Raw genomic sequence first — 20,257 nt, 5'->3', positions numbered from 1 at the left:
CTTGGCCATAAAAATTCATTTATTTTAAAATTTGGGCATGATTCTTCTTTACTGACTGAATTCTTTGTCATAAAGTTTTGTTGTGTGAGTTATGTAGTTTTAGAAAGAACAAGATACAATGTCGATTTATGATTCCTTTGTTGTTTTTTTTTCTGCTTGTTCCTCCAAAACAGACCATGAATTTAAAATAGCAAGTGAATAACCATAATATTAATTATAGGGTTTTAGTTGTGTAAGCATTACAGCTAACAAAATCCAAGGGTTCTCAGCAGAAAGTTGTCAAAAAATATATTTGTGTTTTGCAAGACTTGATTTTCAAATACGTTGCTGCCTGGTCCATGTCAGGCAAGGGTCCTGCTGATAATGTTGGGAGTCAATGCCACATGTTTATCAAGTTGTTATCCTTAGTCATCATTCATATCATCATTTACTAAAATTCAATAATTCCTATAATATAGGTGGGATAAAATGTTTGGTGTAAGTTTAGAAGATTTGGGGTAGTTTTAAAATTACAAACTTCCTTGTTAGACCAGTGCTTCTCAACCTTCCTAATACTGTGATCCTTTAATATAGTTTTTTATGCTGTGTTGATGCCCAGCCATAAAATTAATTTCCATTGTTACTTCATAACTGTAATTTTGCTACTGTTATGGATCATAATGTAAATATATCTGTGTTTTCCAATGGCCTTAGGTGACCCTTGTGAAAGGGTCATTCTAACAGCCCCCCCAAGGAGTTGTGACCCACAGGTTGAGAAACACTGTGTTATAGACTATAAAGCAGGAGGCTTCTAAAACGTCTTCCAGAATCCAAAATGAGTGACAACAAAGTGGAGCTTCCATGTTTGTTTACACATCACCTTGCTCTCAACTCAGTACCTTTTGAAGTGTTCTTTCTCCCTTCTTAATACAAGTAGAAACATCAGCTTTGTGTTCAGGAAAAACTCTTACATAGCTTTTCAGAGAACTTGTGAAGGCTGGGTTGTCACAGAGCTAGAGACACATCTTGGCTCCTCAGAATGCTCAGCTGACAAGTAACCTCCCTAGCCATGACTTCTCTTGCATGACTTTCCCAAGGGGTGATAGAAACAACTGTCTATTAGACACAGGTAGAACACCAACGACAGACCAAATCTATGATTCCATTTCAGTCTAGTTCAATAAACCAGTGGATTTACCAAGGTTATTTACAGGAGCACGAGTGGGGGGTTACTTTCACAAGCTTCAGTGACTCAGGTGACATCATTGAAAACACTAGCACAGGTGACATCTCACAAAACCTGCATCCTTGGAGCTCCCTGCCCAATTTGCATACACTTCCACTGAAAAGTCTCCACAACAGCAATTACACGTCGCTTACACTTTGGGAATGGGTCTTATAACTCTCTCATGAGTTTCATGAACCCTTTCCCTTCTCTCAATGAGGGAATGTTCCAGTCCTAAGAAAATAGCTTCACAACAGCCTCTGTCTTTGGAAAATAGGTATGCCATGTTCTTATCTAGTATAGCAGTTTTCAGGCTCACATGAGTCTTTTTCTGCAATCAGTGGATAAACTAGCTAGCTAAACCAGCCATTGCTTAGATTATTGGCCAGAGCATTTGCTTAGTTTGTAGACTTGACAAGCATAAAGAGTTGTAACCTACAACATCATTAACATGATTAAACCTTGGTTTACACCTGAAACAGATACTAAACAGAATGTAAAGATGTTCAAAAACTTTGACAAGTTAGGAGCACCTGGTGTAAAAGGCACCACTGTCCAGAATGGTGTGAATTGGATCCATAGAAATAGTCAAGACAAAGCAGTGAAGGCAGATACCCTGGGAATATGGGATGAGTAGCCCCAGAGGACTTTAGTTTAACTCAGGGGCCTGTACTCACTGGCCCTATACAAACATAATCAGAACCCTAGAAGAGAAAATCAGATAAACTAACCTGAGTGGGATCATTAAATGTGAAACAGCACATCAGTGGCAAGAAAAGTGTCTAGTGATGTGCAGAGCAGGGCTTTGACTCTACTGCCAAAATAAGCCAGAGTTTGCCTCTCTTTCCCCTGTACCTTTACATGGGAATCCTATGACTGTCAATCATGGTTTTAATTCCTGGAATAAAGTAGCCTAGAAAGGAGCTAAATCCAAAGATACAATTCAGTGTAAGACCTTAAAGTCTGTAAACATGTAAACATGATCCCTAGCTACAGACAAACAGAGCAGGGACACCCACCAAGTAAAACAGGCACCACACTCTGGGAAGCTCCATGTGGGTAATTCCCTGTCACTGGTGCCCCAGTCATTCTGTTTTCTTTACTCTTTATTCCAAGCTTCTCCCCTTCCCACAAGTCAAGAAACAGAAGGAAAATGTATAGAATGCCACTGAGGGGAGGGCCTTACCTGAAGCTACCTTTTGAAGGCAGGAATGAAAACTCAGATTACTTTCAATTATGCTCCAGAAATGATCTCTTCCCTCCAGAGCCCTGGAAATGCAGAGATAGTCTGACAAAACATGATTTGAAAAGTAAAAAGTTACTGAGAATTTCTTACTACATATCAGACAAAACTAAAGATGCTTAGGATCAAACATAAAAGATGTGCCTGAGGTTACAGAAATAAAAGATGTCTACTACCCTCACTGAAAAAGGCCAGCAAATGTCTCCCTGGTGACAAGCATTTGATCAGTGTGGGCAATGGGAGTTGGAAAGCAATGGCCTATTTCTGATAGCTTGTACTGTACTTGAGGGGACAAGAAATGCATATGGAGAAGGAACATTTGTCACAGGCTCAGTGAAGCCCAATAGTACATGGTACTTACGGATGAACTATCCATGTGTCAGGAATTGCTCTATTTTAGTAAACGTATTCACTCATTTAATTTACATAACATTTTTGGGGTAAGATATCAGGTATAAAATTAACCATTTTAATGATTAAATGATGATTGGTTGAGTGACATACACAATCAGCTCTTGTTTGAGGGAACCAAAGTTCAAATCCAGGCTTTTAAACTCCATCTTCAATCACATCCATGAATGTCTCACTATGTAGACCATCTGCCATGTGGCTTCAAAGGTGAGATGAGATATGTGGGTCAGGACAATCAGAGAAGTCTTATTGGTGGAACTTGCCTAAAAACTGAACCTTGAAGAATGGATGAAGAGTTTAGGAAAAGACACACACATAACAGAGTCACTGAGTCAGGGTGAGCTGGGGACACTAAAGGGTCAGGAGAGTAGCATAGACAGTGCTTAAGTGTTAAAGAGGTGTCACTCCTGATCTTACACCTTCTGCTCTACCACAAGGGTCCTATACTGCCTATTAAGCCAAGTTACTGGAATATTTAATAAGATGGCATATATGACACATTAAAATTTCTAGTACTTTAATTTTAATTATATGCACACAAGTGTGAGCCTGTGTGTATGTGTGTGTGTTAGCAGAAGAAAGACTGTTCCATAGAGCCAAAGTAGATGAGAGAAAGGTTCTAATCACATCCTGAGGGACCCTGGCTACACTGTGATCCAATTAGCAGTTGGGGGGCCACTGGAGGTTGTAAGTGAGGGAATGAGTGGAGAGTACTGTGAAAACACTTTCTGAAACAGCGCAATCTGGCTATAGCACTTCTGCACAATTTAATTTAGGGGCGAAAGAACAGACACAGTTGGGAAGCTATTTTAGAAGCAAAAAGGAAGCAATAGATATGTAATATATGAATTTTTTCTATATATTTCATTTATTCATTCACTCAAAAATACTCAGATATTCACTGAGCACAGTCTGTTATAAAGTGCTGTTCTGGGCATTGCATACCAAAAACCAAAACAAGCAGATTCCTTATCTTCATTCCATTTACATTTTAAGAAAATCTCATTAGTTTTATTAGGAGAATAAATTCAAAACACAAGAAAAATAAGTGTGGGAGAAAGCAAAAGGTGTAGAACGAGGTATTTTAAACATGTCCTATGATGGCTCTTCCCCAACTCCACCCAAATCTCATTCATTTGTGCTTAACCTAACCTTGGTAAGACTTCATCTGCTTCAGACAGAAACTCTAACATCTGTTCTCTGTGCTTTAAATAATACCCACAGCTTCCCAGCTATATCCAAGCCACTCCATGATCTTTCTCTTTCCATGTAGGAATCTGATGTCCGCAAAGGCACAGCTTTCAAATGCTTCTTGCCACTCACATGTTACTCATTGAAGTATCTCCCCCACCTCCTGGCCCCCCACGACTTTGCTCCCCTTAGAAAAAGCTGTCAAATGTTGCTCTGGATCCTTCAGAGACACTGCAGCCCCCCTTGTGGGTTATGCTTTACACACCTTTTGCTTAAACAGCAGGGAAAGAGCTCCTGTAGCTATTAGGAAAGGATTCTGCATACTCTTCAACCTCCTGCCTGAAGGTCAGTTTTTGTAAATTCCATTGCATGAAGTGAGAAAGTTTTAGCATGACTCACCAGCTTGTTTAGCATCCCATGAAACATTTTTCTTAAGTGAGGATTTTTGTCAGGTTTTCTCTCACTTAAAGAAAAACGAACAATCTTCAGTGGGTAAACAGTTCTTCTGTCACTGAAAGAATTGTAGGAATGAACAGCAATTTTCTTTTCTTTCTGTTTTCAAGTTGGCAAAACCTTATTGGGCATCAAGGAAGCTAGAATTTACTAATGATAAAAGTGAACTGGAAGACACCAAGTCCGCATTCTGTGAAGTTGCTTTACCTACTCAGACAGAAGGACTCACACTGATCATAACACATACTATTTCTATGGCTCTCTCTCTCTCTCTCTCTCTCTCTCTCTCTCTCTCTCTCTCTCTCTCTCTCTCTCTGTTTTTTGTTTTTGTTTTTGCATTCAAGACAGGGTTTCTCTGTGTAGTTTTGGTGCCTGTCCTGAATCTCACTCTGTAGACCAGGCTGGACTCATAGAGTTCCGCCTGGCTCTTCCTCCCGAGTGCTGGGATTAAAGGCATGCACCACCACTGCCCAGCAGGGTCTCTCTTTTTATTGTGGGACTTCCAATGATGCCTTGCAGTTACAAAACAATTTAAGATAATCACAATTTAAGAATTTAAGTGATTCTTCCTGTTCCCAACAGCCATACAGAATGGCTTGAAAAGGGGAAGCATCAGTAATCCCAAATGGAGAGTCCCAAGCAATGATGTCCACATTTAAACCTATATCTTTGGATGCCACCACCATAAGCAATTAAATATTAAGTTTTATGCTTCAAATTTTGAGTCTCTCTGGAATTTGCAAATGTGAAAGGACACCATGAGTTGAGAGCTCAACACTAACTTCACTGGGAAGATATGCACACGACTTGTTCGTAATAGTCACCTCTTTGTCCTGTTTTTTAACCTCAGAAATGTATTTTAGAAAAATTAAATGTTTGGGCTCCAGTGCAATAGCAAACGCATTTGTGAAAATTAACGATCATTTTCACTCAGAGTCAGGCATCCCTAAATGAGGACTGTCATTATTTTGCACATTCTCTTCATTCCATAATGCTGTTTTCTTCACCTTGAATTTATTGACACCAATTCATTTTGCTTTGACGTTGGCATTAACAAGGAAATGGCTTTGTTTCATCCTGACATTATGAAATCACCTCTCAAGACTTAGTTTGACATTGTCGGGAGGTGGTTCTGGTGATGGGGAGGCCACAGCAGACAAGAGTGAATTACAGTGATTCCTAGAGGAAAAAAATCATTAAGAAAAGTTACTGCTGTGTGATTTCTGTAGTTATTTTTCATACTTAAATATCCCTGCTGTTTAGAAATCCTAAGAGGGCTTAGACCATATTTAGAACTCTCTTGCCAAGTATACATTGGAAAAATTGAGTCTCTAAGGAGACATTTGGCTATAGCTTGACAAAAAGGAACCTCAAATTATATTTATAAAATACTCAAAGGCACTGAAATTCTGTCTTTAAAATACAACAACAACATATACACACACAGTCACACACACACACACACACACACACACACACACACACACACACACGGCAACTAATGACACAGTTATCTCCTTTCAGCCCTAGACACTTGTGTTTCTTAATGCTGGATATCCAAGGCCCATGGTAGGTCCTCTGCCTCCTTCTCAGGATGTACAATAACTTACACTGTGTATCAGCACAGCATGGGTCTATATAGATTATTCATCATAATTCCTACATTGTTTCAATACGAAATCTCCTTGCCCATGTTTGCAATTCCCCTATAACAGGTCAGTACCTCTCTCCTACCCTAATATAAAGCAGCTCTATCCCGACTTTCAGCCTGAGCTCAAAATTTAACTAATCAATTTCCCAATTGGAAAACAAACAAACAAAAAAAGTGATCACGTTCCTTCAAGGCCTCAGAGACACCTCTTCTCCCCCATCATCTTATTCACAATGCTCTGAGTACTCTGAGCATAATAAGAACTAATGTGTGTTGCTTAAAGGAAAGTGGAAGGAATGCTTCTTGTCTCTCATCTCCAAACACTGACCATCCTTGCTGATTCTCCTCACCTCCACCCCATTCCAAGGTATATTTTGGATCCTCAAAGGAAGAAACCTTAATACACATGCCTGTCCTTTTATTGTTAATGCTTTCTCCAAAACACAAACAAACAAACACAAACACGGTAACCTTTAACACATCATGGTAAGCAGCCTGAAATGGAATGACAGACACCTCCAAGTGATTTTCCCATGTGTTCCTGGTTTGCTTCTCCCATCCTCTGCCAATCTCCACACGCTCCTCCTTCCAAACAGCGCCCTGTGACTTCCTTCCCACCCATGCTTTAGCGATCGCCTAGCTCCTACTCCAGGTGACTGAAAGGAAGTCATCAAGGAAAACTTCGTTCCATTTCTTGCCCTCTGTTCTTTAAGCTTCCCGTATCCAGGAAGCTGTGTTTGTCCACTTCCTTGCTTCTCTGCTCTAAGAGTTAGCTAATATGCTGTCTGCTTACCAGTAACAGATAGGCATGAATCATTCATAAAGAGGCAGAGGAAAAGCTAGACCAGTTGTATGTATTTACCCAATAAATATTTATTGAGCATCAAGTTAGTGCCTGAGACAACTATGTGTCATGATATAACCAGTGAACAGGAAACGTAACAAGAAGTGAATGCCCGTGATAAAGACGTTTATAAAGGTAGAACATCCAAGTCCTCAAAGCTCAAGCTTTGTAAAAGAGGTTTTTGTTTTCTTCAAGTTGCTTTAAATTCAACTATGACTTCTTCTACCTGGAAAAGGGATAGGACATTCCATCTCAGTGGTTTCTGTGGCTTAGTCTTCAAAATCAACCATGTCTAGCATTTGCTTCCATCATCACTAGTTACCAATAAAAATTAACATCTGTCCCCAGATGCTATTGGCTTCAGGAAGTACTGCTGGTTGCCCTCTTGCCAGGGACTCTGGAATGCTTGGCAAAAGAAGGATCCAGGACACTTGCTTCGAGTATTGGATCATATAGGAACTCATTCATTTTCTAAGATATTTTGAGACATTTAAGATAATTGACAATATTACTAAAAATATGTATTGATATTACAAATTCTAAATTTTGCAGAATGTGATGGCAGGATTTACTTCTGAATTGCTTTTTATCTTTTCAGTAAATGATACATTTCTCAAAAAACAAATTATTTCAGATATGTAAAGAAGTTAAAAAAAAACACATACATATAGATAGATATACGTACCTTTATATGTTCAAAATAATGTATATTTCTTCTGGGAAATTTGGACAGAATAAAATAGTATGAAGATAGAATTTAAACTGATAAAAATCAATTCCACTCTCCACAGCCAGAGATAAATGTGGGTCATATTTGGTTATAAGTTTTCCCAAATTCTTAGCTAGGGCTTTCATTATATAAGACGTGGAAAGTGCAGATCTGCATTTACAGAGCAGACCATGGATGAACATCTCATCATGAATAAACAGCCTGCATCTGCTTTTCTCCTGACATAATGACTTGTTCCCAGGAAAGATGATCTATTCCTGGATGTGTGTTGCCCTTGTGTGTGAATATGCCTCCCATAACAGCCATCTTTCACCTTGAACCCAGACTAGAGGTTGCACCTTTCATTAAATGAAAAAAGTATCTTTCTGATACCAAAGGAGAAAATCTGTGATTTCTCAGTACTGTCTTCATGAGCACCTTGCCTATATCTGTGTCTGAAGGTGTTGACCTAAATAGGATTTCAATACATCATTAATGATCCCTTTGGGAAAGGTGCCTAGCCTTAGGTTTGTAGGATTTGCAGTGAATTAACTCTTTCTTGACATCAATTGGGGCTTTTTGCATGGTATAAAGCCAAAGCCTTTAAGGTATTTAGATGGTGCTTCTTCCGCCCAAATTGGAGTTACCTGTCATCCCCTTCACACCTACTGGGATACTACAGCTTGCATATGTGTCTTCTTTAAAATAAATGGGGCTTTTTAATGATGTTGTAAGCAGTGTTTTCCTTGGCTGAACAAGAGAAAACATCACTCCTTCAACAAGTGCTCTGATAATAGATGAACACCAACAGGATGGCTGCTCCCTCAGGTCAGAACCTGTTGTCCCTGATTAAGAAGATGAGGCATATCTGACCACTGAGCTGACAGCCTCCACGCTGTCCCAACAGACCCTTGAGCCCTGTTCCTTGGCTTTGTCACTTGGAAATCAAACAAACTGGATGCTGTCACATAAGGGCCATGCTTGCACCACCTATGTTCTTGAAGGGTACAGACACAGAAACACAGGTTGAAAGCAAGCGATAAGGAGTCTTTGCACATGATGGCTTCCAGATTTCAGTCTGTTATTTGAGTCTCTGCCTGATTCTTTCTAACCTTCAACATTAAACAGGCAAAGGTGAGCTGGGGAGCGGGAGAAGCAGGTTGGGTTCCCTACTCACCCCCCACCCCACCCCGACACAACCTTACTCCTCAGGAAACAGACCACATTTCTGTATACTGACTGTCACAGATGAACACACATTAAATGAGTATAAATTTCACCTCTGAGAGAATGGGCACTTCCATTCCAAAGTGACCTTGCAAGTCTGTGGAGTACACAGCAATTGAATCCAAATGTTCACCAACCACATGCTTGGACTCCAGGCTCTCTCAAGATTCATATTCACACAACATGTGCAGATGCTGCTTTGAGGGAGGCCATTCTCTATCCTTCTCGCTTCAGGTTTCTTGGATTGGAGATGTGAGAAATTCATCACCCTGAAGAATTAGCACTTTGCTCATCAACCCTGAATTTCTTGCATTAGGGAGACTGGAGCAGGAACTGAACACTAACAAAGCCTACTTGGTTTGTCCTTTGTCCTTTGTAGAACACTTCTATATAATTCATCTCCAGCTTCCCAACAACTTGAGATGGGGAAACAGGACAAGTGCTATTATCTCTGCTTTAGAAGTGAGGAGAGAGAGCACCCAGAGGTTAAGTGATTTCCACAAGTTCACCCACCACATTAACCACAGAGATGAGACTTGAATCCAGCATTTAATTTTCCTCACCCTACCTTATCCTGTTAGTACATGTGAGAGACAAACACTACCTTGTTCCCATGGGATGCCAACTTATACAGACAAGCAAAACAAATCAAATGAAAGTAAACACCAAATCTGTCATCAAAACACACAAAATTACACAAGCCTAGCTGTCCTCAGACATCTCATCAAATGAGGGAGAAATTCCTAATTGTATTCTTTTGTAGTGATAGGCTTCGCTTCTTAATAATAATAGTCATGCAGGGCTGAGAAGACAGATATGTTAACAGAGCACTTGCTTTCTAAGCCTGATGACCTGAATTTGACCCCAGAATTGTCCCGCAAATCCAATCCCCCCCAAAAAGCCAGGCATGGTGGTACATGCTGGGGAGGCAGAGGAAAGCAGAACTCTGAGCTACCTGGCCAATTAGTAGTGCATACTTGGAAAGTTCCAGGAGAGTGAGAAAATATGTATCCAAAAAAATGGTGGATGATGCCTGAGTAACAACACTCATGATTATCCTCGGGCCTCTGCACACATGTGCATGTACACACACACACACACACACACACACACACACTAGTCTGGCCCATTCTATGTTTAATACCAGAAAAGTATCTGGTTAAAAGATAGTTGGACAAATGTCACTAGCCAGTCCATGGTAAGGTCAATGTTTCCAAGTAGAGTGTGGCTATTCAAAAAGAGAATTCAAGATTAATGGTCCCTAGCCAGTTTTCCTACCATGACACACCATCTCTCATGGACACATGTGAGTAAAAGATGGGGACTATAGCTGCTGTGCCTAGAACTTGCCCCCAAACTCCACTGCGGTCTCAAAAGTTTCCTCCATGCCTCAGTATCTAACCTGCATGTTCTATTTTATGTCTTGCTCACAATTTAGTAAAACAGCCACAAAGGCTGTGTAAATGGGTCATAATCACAGCTCTTCAGCTCCCTGCTGCCTGAATGAGTCTTCAGTGCAGTACGCATGCCTTTGTTATTACCCCATTTGGCGGAGGTTATTCACTCTTTGACGTTTCTTTGCAAAGGATGGGAACAATTTGGAGCATCTTTCCCTCAGCGATCCTGGGCTCGGTTCAGGTGGTGAAGGTAGAGGTCACTTTATTAATACAGCCATCAAGGAAAGCTGTCATGGCAACGCATTGCATCGATTCCTTGAAGTACAGGAGGCAAAGCCAAAAAGAGACACTTTCAAGTCTATAAATACAGACCCAGCATTGCTTAAGCATAGCAGCAGCTCACGGACAGGGCCAGCCTAAATGTATAGCTTTGAACCAAACACAAACAGAGAAAGAAAACGTCTCTTTGGTAATGCGATGGATCATTGTGACCATAAGGGAATAAGCGGCCCTTTCAGTTTCTAAAAGAAAAATGAATAGAACAAGGGATGACACTAAGTCCTGGCTGCTGCCCTCTTTGAACAATGTACAGGAACAACTTCTAGGTCTTCTTTTTGACATATTCTAGAAAGACTAACAGAAGGGAAAGAAATCAAGATTTTGTAATTCATATTTTGAAAATAGTTTGATGTTTGGAAAGAAAAGTTGTATTAAATGTCCAAGAACCCCATATACCTATACACATAAATGCATACATAGACACACACACATACACATTCTTATATATGCATACATGTGCACATATAGACACATATCTAATGCACTTATACACACATACATATGCACACACAGACATATCACATGCTCTTACACAGACACAGACACAGACACAGACACACACACACACACACACACACACACACACATGCAATGTATACCTACATGCCTCTCACACACACACACCAAAATTTCCCCACAAAATTAAGAAAAAGAAACCTTGAAACTGTGAATAATTTAGTGACATCCTTCTGGCTTTCCTCCTCCAAGATACACGAAAAACAGGAGTAACAGAGAAAGTAGTGTTCACTCCTACTTTCTCCCTATTAAATTCAGAATGGATTTATAAATCATCGCAATTCTGAGAGCTTGTTTATCTCCACTGTGGCTTGCTTACCAATGCTGTGAACAGAGCTATCCTAATATCCTGATGACTTCAGCCATTCCACCAAGACTCCACATTTCAACTTTTGGCCACACAACGCTGTTTCAGTCTCACAGTAATACAACCTTACCTGCCAATGTCCTCTGATTGTCTTGGGCACACTTTTTGAAAGCATCCCAAATACTGGAGCATCAGAAGGTATCAAATACTGATGCTCCAGTATTTGGGATGCTTTCAAAAAGTGTGCCCAAGACAATCAGAGGACATTGGCAGGTAAGGTTGTATTATCAGGTTACATGGCATTATGATTGGTCATTCCATAAATAAATTATTCTTATCAATAGTAAAAGGCAAATATAGTGAAGGGGAACCCTAAAAAAAGTTAGGCTATTACCAAAAGAGTATCAGATTTTTCTGTATCTGACTCAGAATTTATCATAACAAAAGGAATTGTATATATCAACTAACTATTCATATCAATCCTAGGTCAAAAGTTATATGAGGGATTTAAAAATGAAGCCTCCTGTTTACTGAGATAAGACATTGCTTTACAGTCAATAACAATAAAGAAAGTTTAGATAAACTTAAAATAAATGTCACCAACAAAATTCAGTTTGAAGCTGATCCATATAGAAGAACACCAAATAGAGAGCTATAATGGAAAGGTGCATGTTAGGTGAAATTCTCCTGTTATCTCTTTAACAACTTCATGCAGTAGAGAATAGAAAGAACATGAACATGGTACTGGGGTCTTCATTCTCATGCTAGCTCCACAAGTTGATGGATGATTAGAACTTTGTGATAAAAAGGATTCTGGAGTTCAGTGCAAAAGAGTGTCATGATTAAATAGCAACATTTCACTCTCGTTTATTTTATGTTACCATAACAGAATGTCACAGACTAATTTATAATAACAGCTATTTAATGTCTAACATTCTGTTTTCTATCATAAAGTTCTAGTATTTTCTCATAACATGCTGGGAGGCATCACATGGTAGAGGGAAAGATGCCCATTTAGCCCCCATCATGTGGGCTTTAGTTCATTGCTGATACTACTTCTAAAGGGTCCCACTTCTTAAGAATGTTACAATGTCAACTAAAATGAGTTTTGAAGGAGCCAAACTTTGAAACCATAGCAGTCTTCTAGGCTTGGGAAGACAAAACTGACATTATAGATGTCAACAAGTTTCTCACTCTCAGCCGACACCTTTGGCATTTCTACTTACATTTTTTCTGAGATTTGAATTTAGACTTCCATTATGTCAATAGAACTCTAGAAGTTGGAGCAATTCAGAAATGCTATTAACAGATACCTCTGCCCCATCAGTGTGGTTTGAAGCCACAGTAGCTAGAAGATGTAGTGTGAAATTTATTATCTGAAGAGTGATTCTATAACTCCTAGACCTGGAATCAGCCATATTTATGAGTACAAACCACTGCACTGTCGGATACCATTCACTGTGTTTCTCCTGACTCTTCCATTTCATATGACATGCAATTGGCAAGGATTGCCATTCAAGCTCTATCCTAAACTGATATGAGTCTCCTCATCTAGATCTTGTCTAGATGGTTTGCAAAGTGGCCATGAGTGCTAGTATAATTGCTTCAATGGGAATAAAGAACAAATCACATGACAAGTGTGCCTGTGGGTCCTTTTCTCCTTTCACTCTATACAGTGTTAAGAAGGCAATCCACACTAGTATTTCTAAGCTACCTACTTGCAGTTTCTTTAATTCTAATGGCTGTGCTCTGAAAACTCAATGTTATTTTGATCTAGAACTGACAAGCCCACTTTCTGTTCTTCTTCCCAGTGTACATCAAGGACAGCTGTTTAATTTCATTGATATGACTGCACTCTGACCCAGAACATCATTATTTTACCCTTTGCATTAATTGAGGAATAATTTCTTGTTGGTGGAAGAAGAAGCTGCCCTAGCCATTATAGGACATGACATTTAGCAGCATCCATGGCCTCTGCCCATCCATGGCATGCTATCTGCACCCAGTTGTGACAATAAAAATAAATAAATAAATAAATAAATAAGTAAACTCTAGTCACTGCCTAATATCCTCTGGGAGTCATAATCTTCAAAATACTGGGACCTACCCCTGTCAACTAATGAACAAGGACTTCCATAATTAGTTATTTCCTCCAAATTTCCCTGTGCTTTTTCTAAACATTCCAACCCTTTCTGGCTGATTTAATCAGCTGAGACATACATTACACATTTGCTCTGCCCAATTCAAAGTGCCCTACTTCTCCTACTCTTCTACTTAACATGTTAATTCACAGATGGTCTTCCATAACAGGAAAGTATTTTTATGATTATTTTCATAGTCATTTGACCACTGCGTTTTGTTGACATTTTTCTTCCAACCATTCTTCATGGTGTTACTTTCTCTGGATATGGCTGAGACTCTGACACTCCTCATTTTGACATGATTAATATTCTCCCGCCATGAGATTATGTACTTTGTGTTTGATGGCAATGACCTTCACCACCCATGTTCTACATCTCCATATCCATAATGAACTGTCTCCTGAACCTCCAAGTCATTTTTCCAAGTAATAACAAAATATTTTAGAAGAATTTACAGACTCATCAAAGTCAAGACATTCAAAAATATTCATTGACTTCTCTAACAAACTCCTTTCCTAGTGGCCTTTCTTAATAAATTTCTTTTGACTTATCCACATACTCAAATGTGACCTTAAAATCACTCATACTTGTTATGCAAACTGCCTTCAGATGCACCCTTCCTTCTCTCCATTGCTCCAACCTAGCCTGAGCCCATTTTTTTTTGAGTGTCTGGTCTCCTTTTCACCAGTCTGTCTTTGTCTAACTCCATCTTTCTTTTTCCTTCAAAACTCTAGATGACTCATTTGCCTTTGACAGCTTCCCATTGCCCATTTCCCAAACTCTGCAATATATATATATATATAAAACAGCCAGAATGCCCCCTTTCTTCTATATGCATCCAGCCTCTTCCAAGTGAGTGCAGCTCACTCATCATTCACTGAGATAAACTTAGTCTAGTTATTGTCATAAAACAAGCTATTCTAGGTCTTTCAACAGAGAAACATTATTAAAGAAAATGGGACAATAAGTATTTGAAGACTAAAAAGTGAGAATGTGGCACCAAAGTAACTCTTGGAAAGAAACTGCTCATACAGGTAGTAGCTATCACTCAGGGGTTGGGAAATTACAAGAAAGAAGAGGGACTTTCCAGAAACTAATAGTATGGATAAGTAACTTCATATACCTTAGTACTACATCTCTGAAGGGAGATGATGTCTGCCTACACCTGTAGTAATCCCTTGGAGGTATGCTACCAGGATGATGCAGGAATCTCCAAGGCTCAGTGAGAATCTGGTTCTGAGTAAAGATAGCACGGGAACCAAATGTCAAAGCTGTGATGAAGAGCCATTGCTGGGCAGTACTCTTTTAACAAACCCTTAAGTAGGAAGAGGGAAATAGCTTCACACACACCCTCCTTCCTTCTCTGTTCCCTCTGGGGTCCATTGTTGGTGGAATCTAGCTGACAACCTGTAGGGTTTTTTACTGTAAAACCAGAGGGGAATCAGTGTTCAAAAATAATTTCTTAATAACCTATGTGGCCCCTTTGTATCTCTTTGCTTTAACTCACGCACTCTCCCCATCCACAGTGGGTTGTTTTTGTTTTTGTTTTTGTTTTTGTTTTTGTTTTTTTGACCACTATCTGCCTTGTGTGAACCTTTGTTCAACTCCTTTTCCATAAGTTTTTTTCCTAATCTCCAAAACATGGACACCATCATTTGTGTTCACCTAACGCTTTGCAAATACTTACTTTGTGGTCTTTTTTTCTATATGTCTGATTGTGTTTGTTGATTTTCCACCAAATTGTGAACTCATTTATGGCAATTAGAGTGATAACCACAAAACATGGCAGGATACTAGGCACTGGCAAATGACTTCGGTGGATGCAACTAATAAGGGCGTTTTAATGAAATCAATGCTAGATCACTTCTAGAATGTATTTCATCTCCCCAACTAAATTAGAACTCTATGAGAACAGAGACCGTGCTTTGTATTTGTTTTTATTATCTCCATGGTGTTCAGTACAAGGTTTTACATGCTGAAGAAGAGCTCATTGATACTTAACCATCTAGTTTGTTCATTAACCAGCAGAATTTGGGTACTAAATGACATGAAGATGGAGCATGAGGTTATAAGCATCAGGTAAGAACTGTAGTTAGATTTACGTTTATTTCTAGCATGTGATTCCAGCCATGACATGGTACTGTATGCACAGTAAAATCCAGTTCTTGTTGAATTTTAATAGGATAGGCACCATCAAGAACCCAAATGCAACGTGCTTTATAGTGAATTCTAAAATAATGAAATGTATGCTAGGTTCCATTTTTTTCCTGTTTATATACTACCAAGGATATATTCCCCCAGTCCATGAGATGATTAATCCTGGGCTACATCTGTTCCTTGTGTATTTATTAAATTTCTTACAACCATCCAAAACAACTAGCATATTATTTACATGTAGGGAAGGTATTGAATTTTAACTTAATCATTGGCTTCTCAGACCAAAAAAAAAAAGCCTCTGCTCAACAGCTGTTTTACATTCAAGTCCATGAGGAAGAAAAATAGCTTCACGAAAAAGAGGGGAGTGATATTTAATTAACTATTGATTTCTTCTCAATTATTCAAGGCAAGCAATTATCGATATTGATGGAACAGATATTTCCCTATGTCTAGTGCCCAAATGAAAGGAAATATCCCATTCTGCAATTTGCTGCCTAGTACAAGAAATGATCAGAACCTTTAACTTTAAATGAAAATGGTTATTTGGATCTGTTTATTCCATGTTGCCCCAATTAAACAGATATTTCTTGATGTGTAAGCAAAATGAAACCCCAAGTACCTTTGTATACTTTCCAAATGGAAAAAAAAATAAAAAGCAGGGCTTTTATCTGTTTTGTCCAGGCAGTTGACCCTGTGCTTGAGAACCATGCTTCATAGGTACAGATCTTGACATGTCAAAAAAAAAAAAAAAAAAAAAAACATGACTGACAAAATACCATGAATTGGGTTCAATCTAAGCCACTCACTGAGGGGCAACTTATATGCTTGATGCTTATAATCCATGCAACACTGCCTTGTGTATCAGCATTTCAAACATGAATAATTTACTAGTGCTATTTATACCAATGTGCTATGCACCTGTCTTCTACATCTCCCTGGAATGTTGAGGAATGTAGTCACACTGGACCCTGTTTAGGCACTTTATTATTAGCTCTGTGGATGCCCAGTGCCACCTTTCCTCAACCCATTCATACACAAGAGCATTCATACGCTCATGTGTGTGGACGAAGCCCCTCTTGAAGACTACATGAGTAATGAGTATGATTAATGGACAAAGCAAATGCTATCTACTGAGTTACTATTTGGAAGGAGGAGATTATTTGATAAAAAATGGTTTATATTTAATAGCACCATTGTGGTGTGTGTGTGTGTGTGTGTGTGTGTGTGTGTGTGTGCGTGTGTGTTTGAATCCATGTGACATCTTTGGAGAAATTAGGCCATGACATTTTCTTTGAATGAATTCTGCTATCATTTATAAAGGCCTCCTTTTTCTGCTCTGTGCCCCGCTCTCTGTCCAGAGTGGTCTGTGTGTTAAGTGCTTAAGCAGCATATATTGCCGGAAACCCTTCGCTCTTGGCTCTCTACTCTTTGTTGTTGTGTTAATTTCCCTGGGTTCTATTTAACATTCTGCTAAATCAGTGAAACCTTGATTATCTAAGAGAATACAAGACACTGAATTAATGAGGATAACGGGAATTTTGAAGGTATGAGAAATTATTAGAGGTGAAAGTTGTGTGACAGAGGCTGAGAATGAATTTTAGTCAGGAGCTGCAGCTTGATTTTCCAGCCTGATTCTGTTCTTTGATGGATGTAATGAAATTTTGGTAATCAGGGTTTCACCGTTGCATTTATTACTGTTCCCAAATCAAGGTAACCTTGGGCTCTACTTCCCATATTTACAAAGCAATAAAAATCCTAATGGGCTGTCAGGGACGAATGTGACTGCTCTTCCTCACATGCCTCCCACGAAACAAGCTTTCCCTCTCCCCATCTGGCTGTCGCCTGCGGAGCATGCTTCTTTTTTCACATCCCAACCCTGCATTCCCTTGCTTCCCTGTGGCCTCTTTGCATGCACAAAAAGACTGGAATTGGTGCAGGGGCTGCGATGGATGTCCTGAACTTAGAGGTTGTTGGTCATTTTAGCAACACTGCTTTTGCATTTTAAAGAGCACTCATCTGACGTCAAGGTTCTGCATTCTTGTATCAGGCACTTGTCCTTTAAAAACTAGGAGGTCACAAAAGGTCCCAGGTACATAAGAATTTCCAAACCAGGAGCATTGCATTACTCAGTATTAGATAGCCTGAACTGGAGAATCACCAAGATTGCAGGGTGAAAAAACAAAACAAAACCATATGAAAAGGCCTAATATGATCAAAACAAAGGCAGCCAACTACATTTGTTTGGAAATTGGAGTCACATGCTTAGTTTGTGGAGGGAAGGGAGGAACACAAGATCGATGGAGAATTTCTTTTTTTTAAAGCTGAAAACATGATGTTCCAGATGAACTTAAATTGATTCTGCTTTTCCTTCCCTCCCCCCCTCCACCTTCACCCCCCCTCCCCCCGTTCTGCAGCTAATGTCTGTGACAATGAGCTCTTGCACTGCCAGAATGGAGGGACCTGTCACAACAATGTGCGCTGCCTGTGCCCTGCCGCCTACACTGGCATCCTCTGTGAGAAGCTGCGGTGTGAAGAGGCAGGCAGCTGTGGCTCCGACTCCGGCCAGGGAGTACCCCCACGGGGCTCCACAGCACTGCTGCTGCTGACCGTGCTGCTGGGGACCGCCAGTGCCCTGGTGTTCTAGGGGTCACACCAGCCCTCCAACAGGCCTGTGCTGTGGGGGAAGCAAACACCACCCAAGCGACTGCTACTAACATAGAAAACACGCACACCCACTCCAACACACTGTACAAACGAAGAGGGCCTAACTGAACTAAGCCATATCTCTGGACAGCACATCGGAGTCAAGACTGTTTTCATCACTGACTCCAGAGGAATTGGCAGCTGTTGCTACTGTCACTGCAAATCTCATTGCCAGCTGCAGAGCCGATTGCGGATTGGGAAGGCTGTGAGAGCGCCCCAGAAAGGAAAGACAAAAACAAACTGATCAACCAACCTAAAAACAAAAAAAAAACACAAACATTCGCTACTCTACCGTGGTGCACCCTAGTATCGCTCTGCCCAGTGTGTGGACCAACCAAATAGAAGCATTCTTTGCTGTCAGGTGCATTGTGGGTATAAGGAAATCTGTTACAAGCTGCCATATTGGCCTGCTTCAGCCCCCACCCCCAACCCCACCCTGAATCCCTTCCAACCTGTGCTTTAGTGAAAGTTGCTCTGTAACCCTTGTTGGTTGAAAGATTTCTTTGTCTGATGTTAGTGATACACATGTGTAACAGACCCCCTCCAAAAGCGCAAGCCAGTCATACCCCTGTACATTTTAGCAGCACTGAGACCCTCAGTGCCAGCTCACACCCACTTCACAAGAGTGGTTAGAGGAAAGAGAAAGTGTATCTATCCTTTTGTATTCAAATGAAGTTATTTTTCTTGAAATACTGTAATATGTAGATTTTTTGTATTATTGCCAATTTATGTTACCAGACAATCTGTTAATGTATCTAATTCGAATCAGCAAAGACTGACATTTGATTTTTGTCCTCTTTGGTTTTGTTTTGTTTCATTGTGCAGAGATTTCTCTGTATGGGCAACGAGCGTGCTGGCATCAAAGAATATCAGTTTACATATATAGCAAGTGTAATAAGATTCCACCAAAGGACATTCTAAATGTTTTCTTGTTGCTTTAACATGGAAGATTTCAAGAATAAAAATCCTCGCATAAATGGTATCAGGCATTTGTATTGCCGTTTCTTAAGATGACAGGAGCAACCATCCAATGGTTTCACACTCGCTTCACTGATGTTGTGTGGACGGAACACAGTCAGCTGATGACTCTAGTAGCCCAGGAAGATGGATTGATGGTCACTAGCTTGGACAATGTCTGCAAAATATGAGACTATTTTCCACCTGGGAAAAAATTATAACTGCAAGAACAGAAAGAAATATCTAAGTGATTGCCAAGATTATGCCAAAGCCTGTTGGCGGAGTACTAAGAGACTTTTATTTTTAAGTCATGCTATTTTCACAGATTTATGGTGATCATGTGACTCTAGGGATGCTGATCTATGTATCCTTCCAAATACAGTGTTTACATGGAGTATCATAAGAGGCCACCTGGGGAACCAGGACAGCAGCAGGGAAATTGAGTGATTAGCAATTTGACTTTGAATATATTCTAAGTATTTAAATGAAATATCAAAATATACAGCAGCAAGTAGACATAACTGCTGCTCCTGAGAATAAAGTCTGTTTCAAGTACTGCCCAAGGTGTAATAAATTCTTGTTTCTGCCTTTTATTAGGCCAATTACTGTCCTAGACAGCAAAGGGAGCTGGGCGGGCGAGAAACACCACAAAGCTTGGGAGGGGCTGAAACAGTATGTTCTACCCCAGCATCTGCCACCCCACAGGTGACGAATGTGGCAGCAGCAGCATCTCTCAAAATCAGAAACAATTATGAGGCCAAGCCAGAAGCTTAAGGACAAGGAAGTCCTACGTGACCGGGTGGGACA

The 20,257-nt window shown here is 40.0% G+C and overlaps 1 protein-coding gene across 8 annotated transcripts in view; it reads left to right on the top strand.

Annotated features, from left to right (window-relative positions):
- Window positions 1–20,005, top strand: part of Ntng1 (netrin G1) — a 341,164-nt gene extending 321,159 nt beyond the window's left edge. For all 8 annotated transcript variants that reach the window (XM_036189638.1, XM_036189640.1, XM_036189643.1 and 5 more), the window contains one exon: window positions 18,205–20,005. In XM_036189638.1, coding sequence (XP_036045531.1) covers window positions 18,205–18,434 — 230 coding nt within the window. In that variant the 3' untranslated portion in view covers window positions 18,435–20,005. The remainder of the gene's footprint in view (window positions 1–18,204) is intronic.
- The last annotated feature ends 252 nt before the right edge of the window (window positions 20,006–20,257 follow it).

The sequence above is a fragment of the Onychomys torridus genome, chromosome 6 (genome assembly GCF_903995425.1).
Source record: "Onychomys torridus chromosome 6, mOncTor1.1, whole genome shotgun sequence".
Lineage (NCBI taxonomy): Eukaryota > Metazoa > Chordata > Mammalia > Rodentia > Cricetidae > Onychomys > Onychomys torridus.
This window is presented reverse-complemented; position numbering and strand designations above follow the sequence as displayed.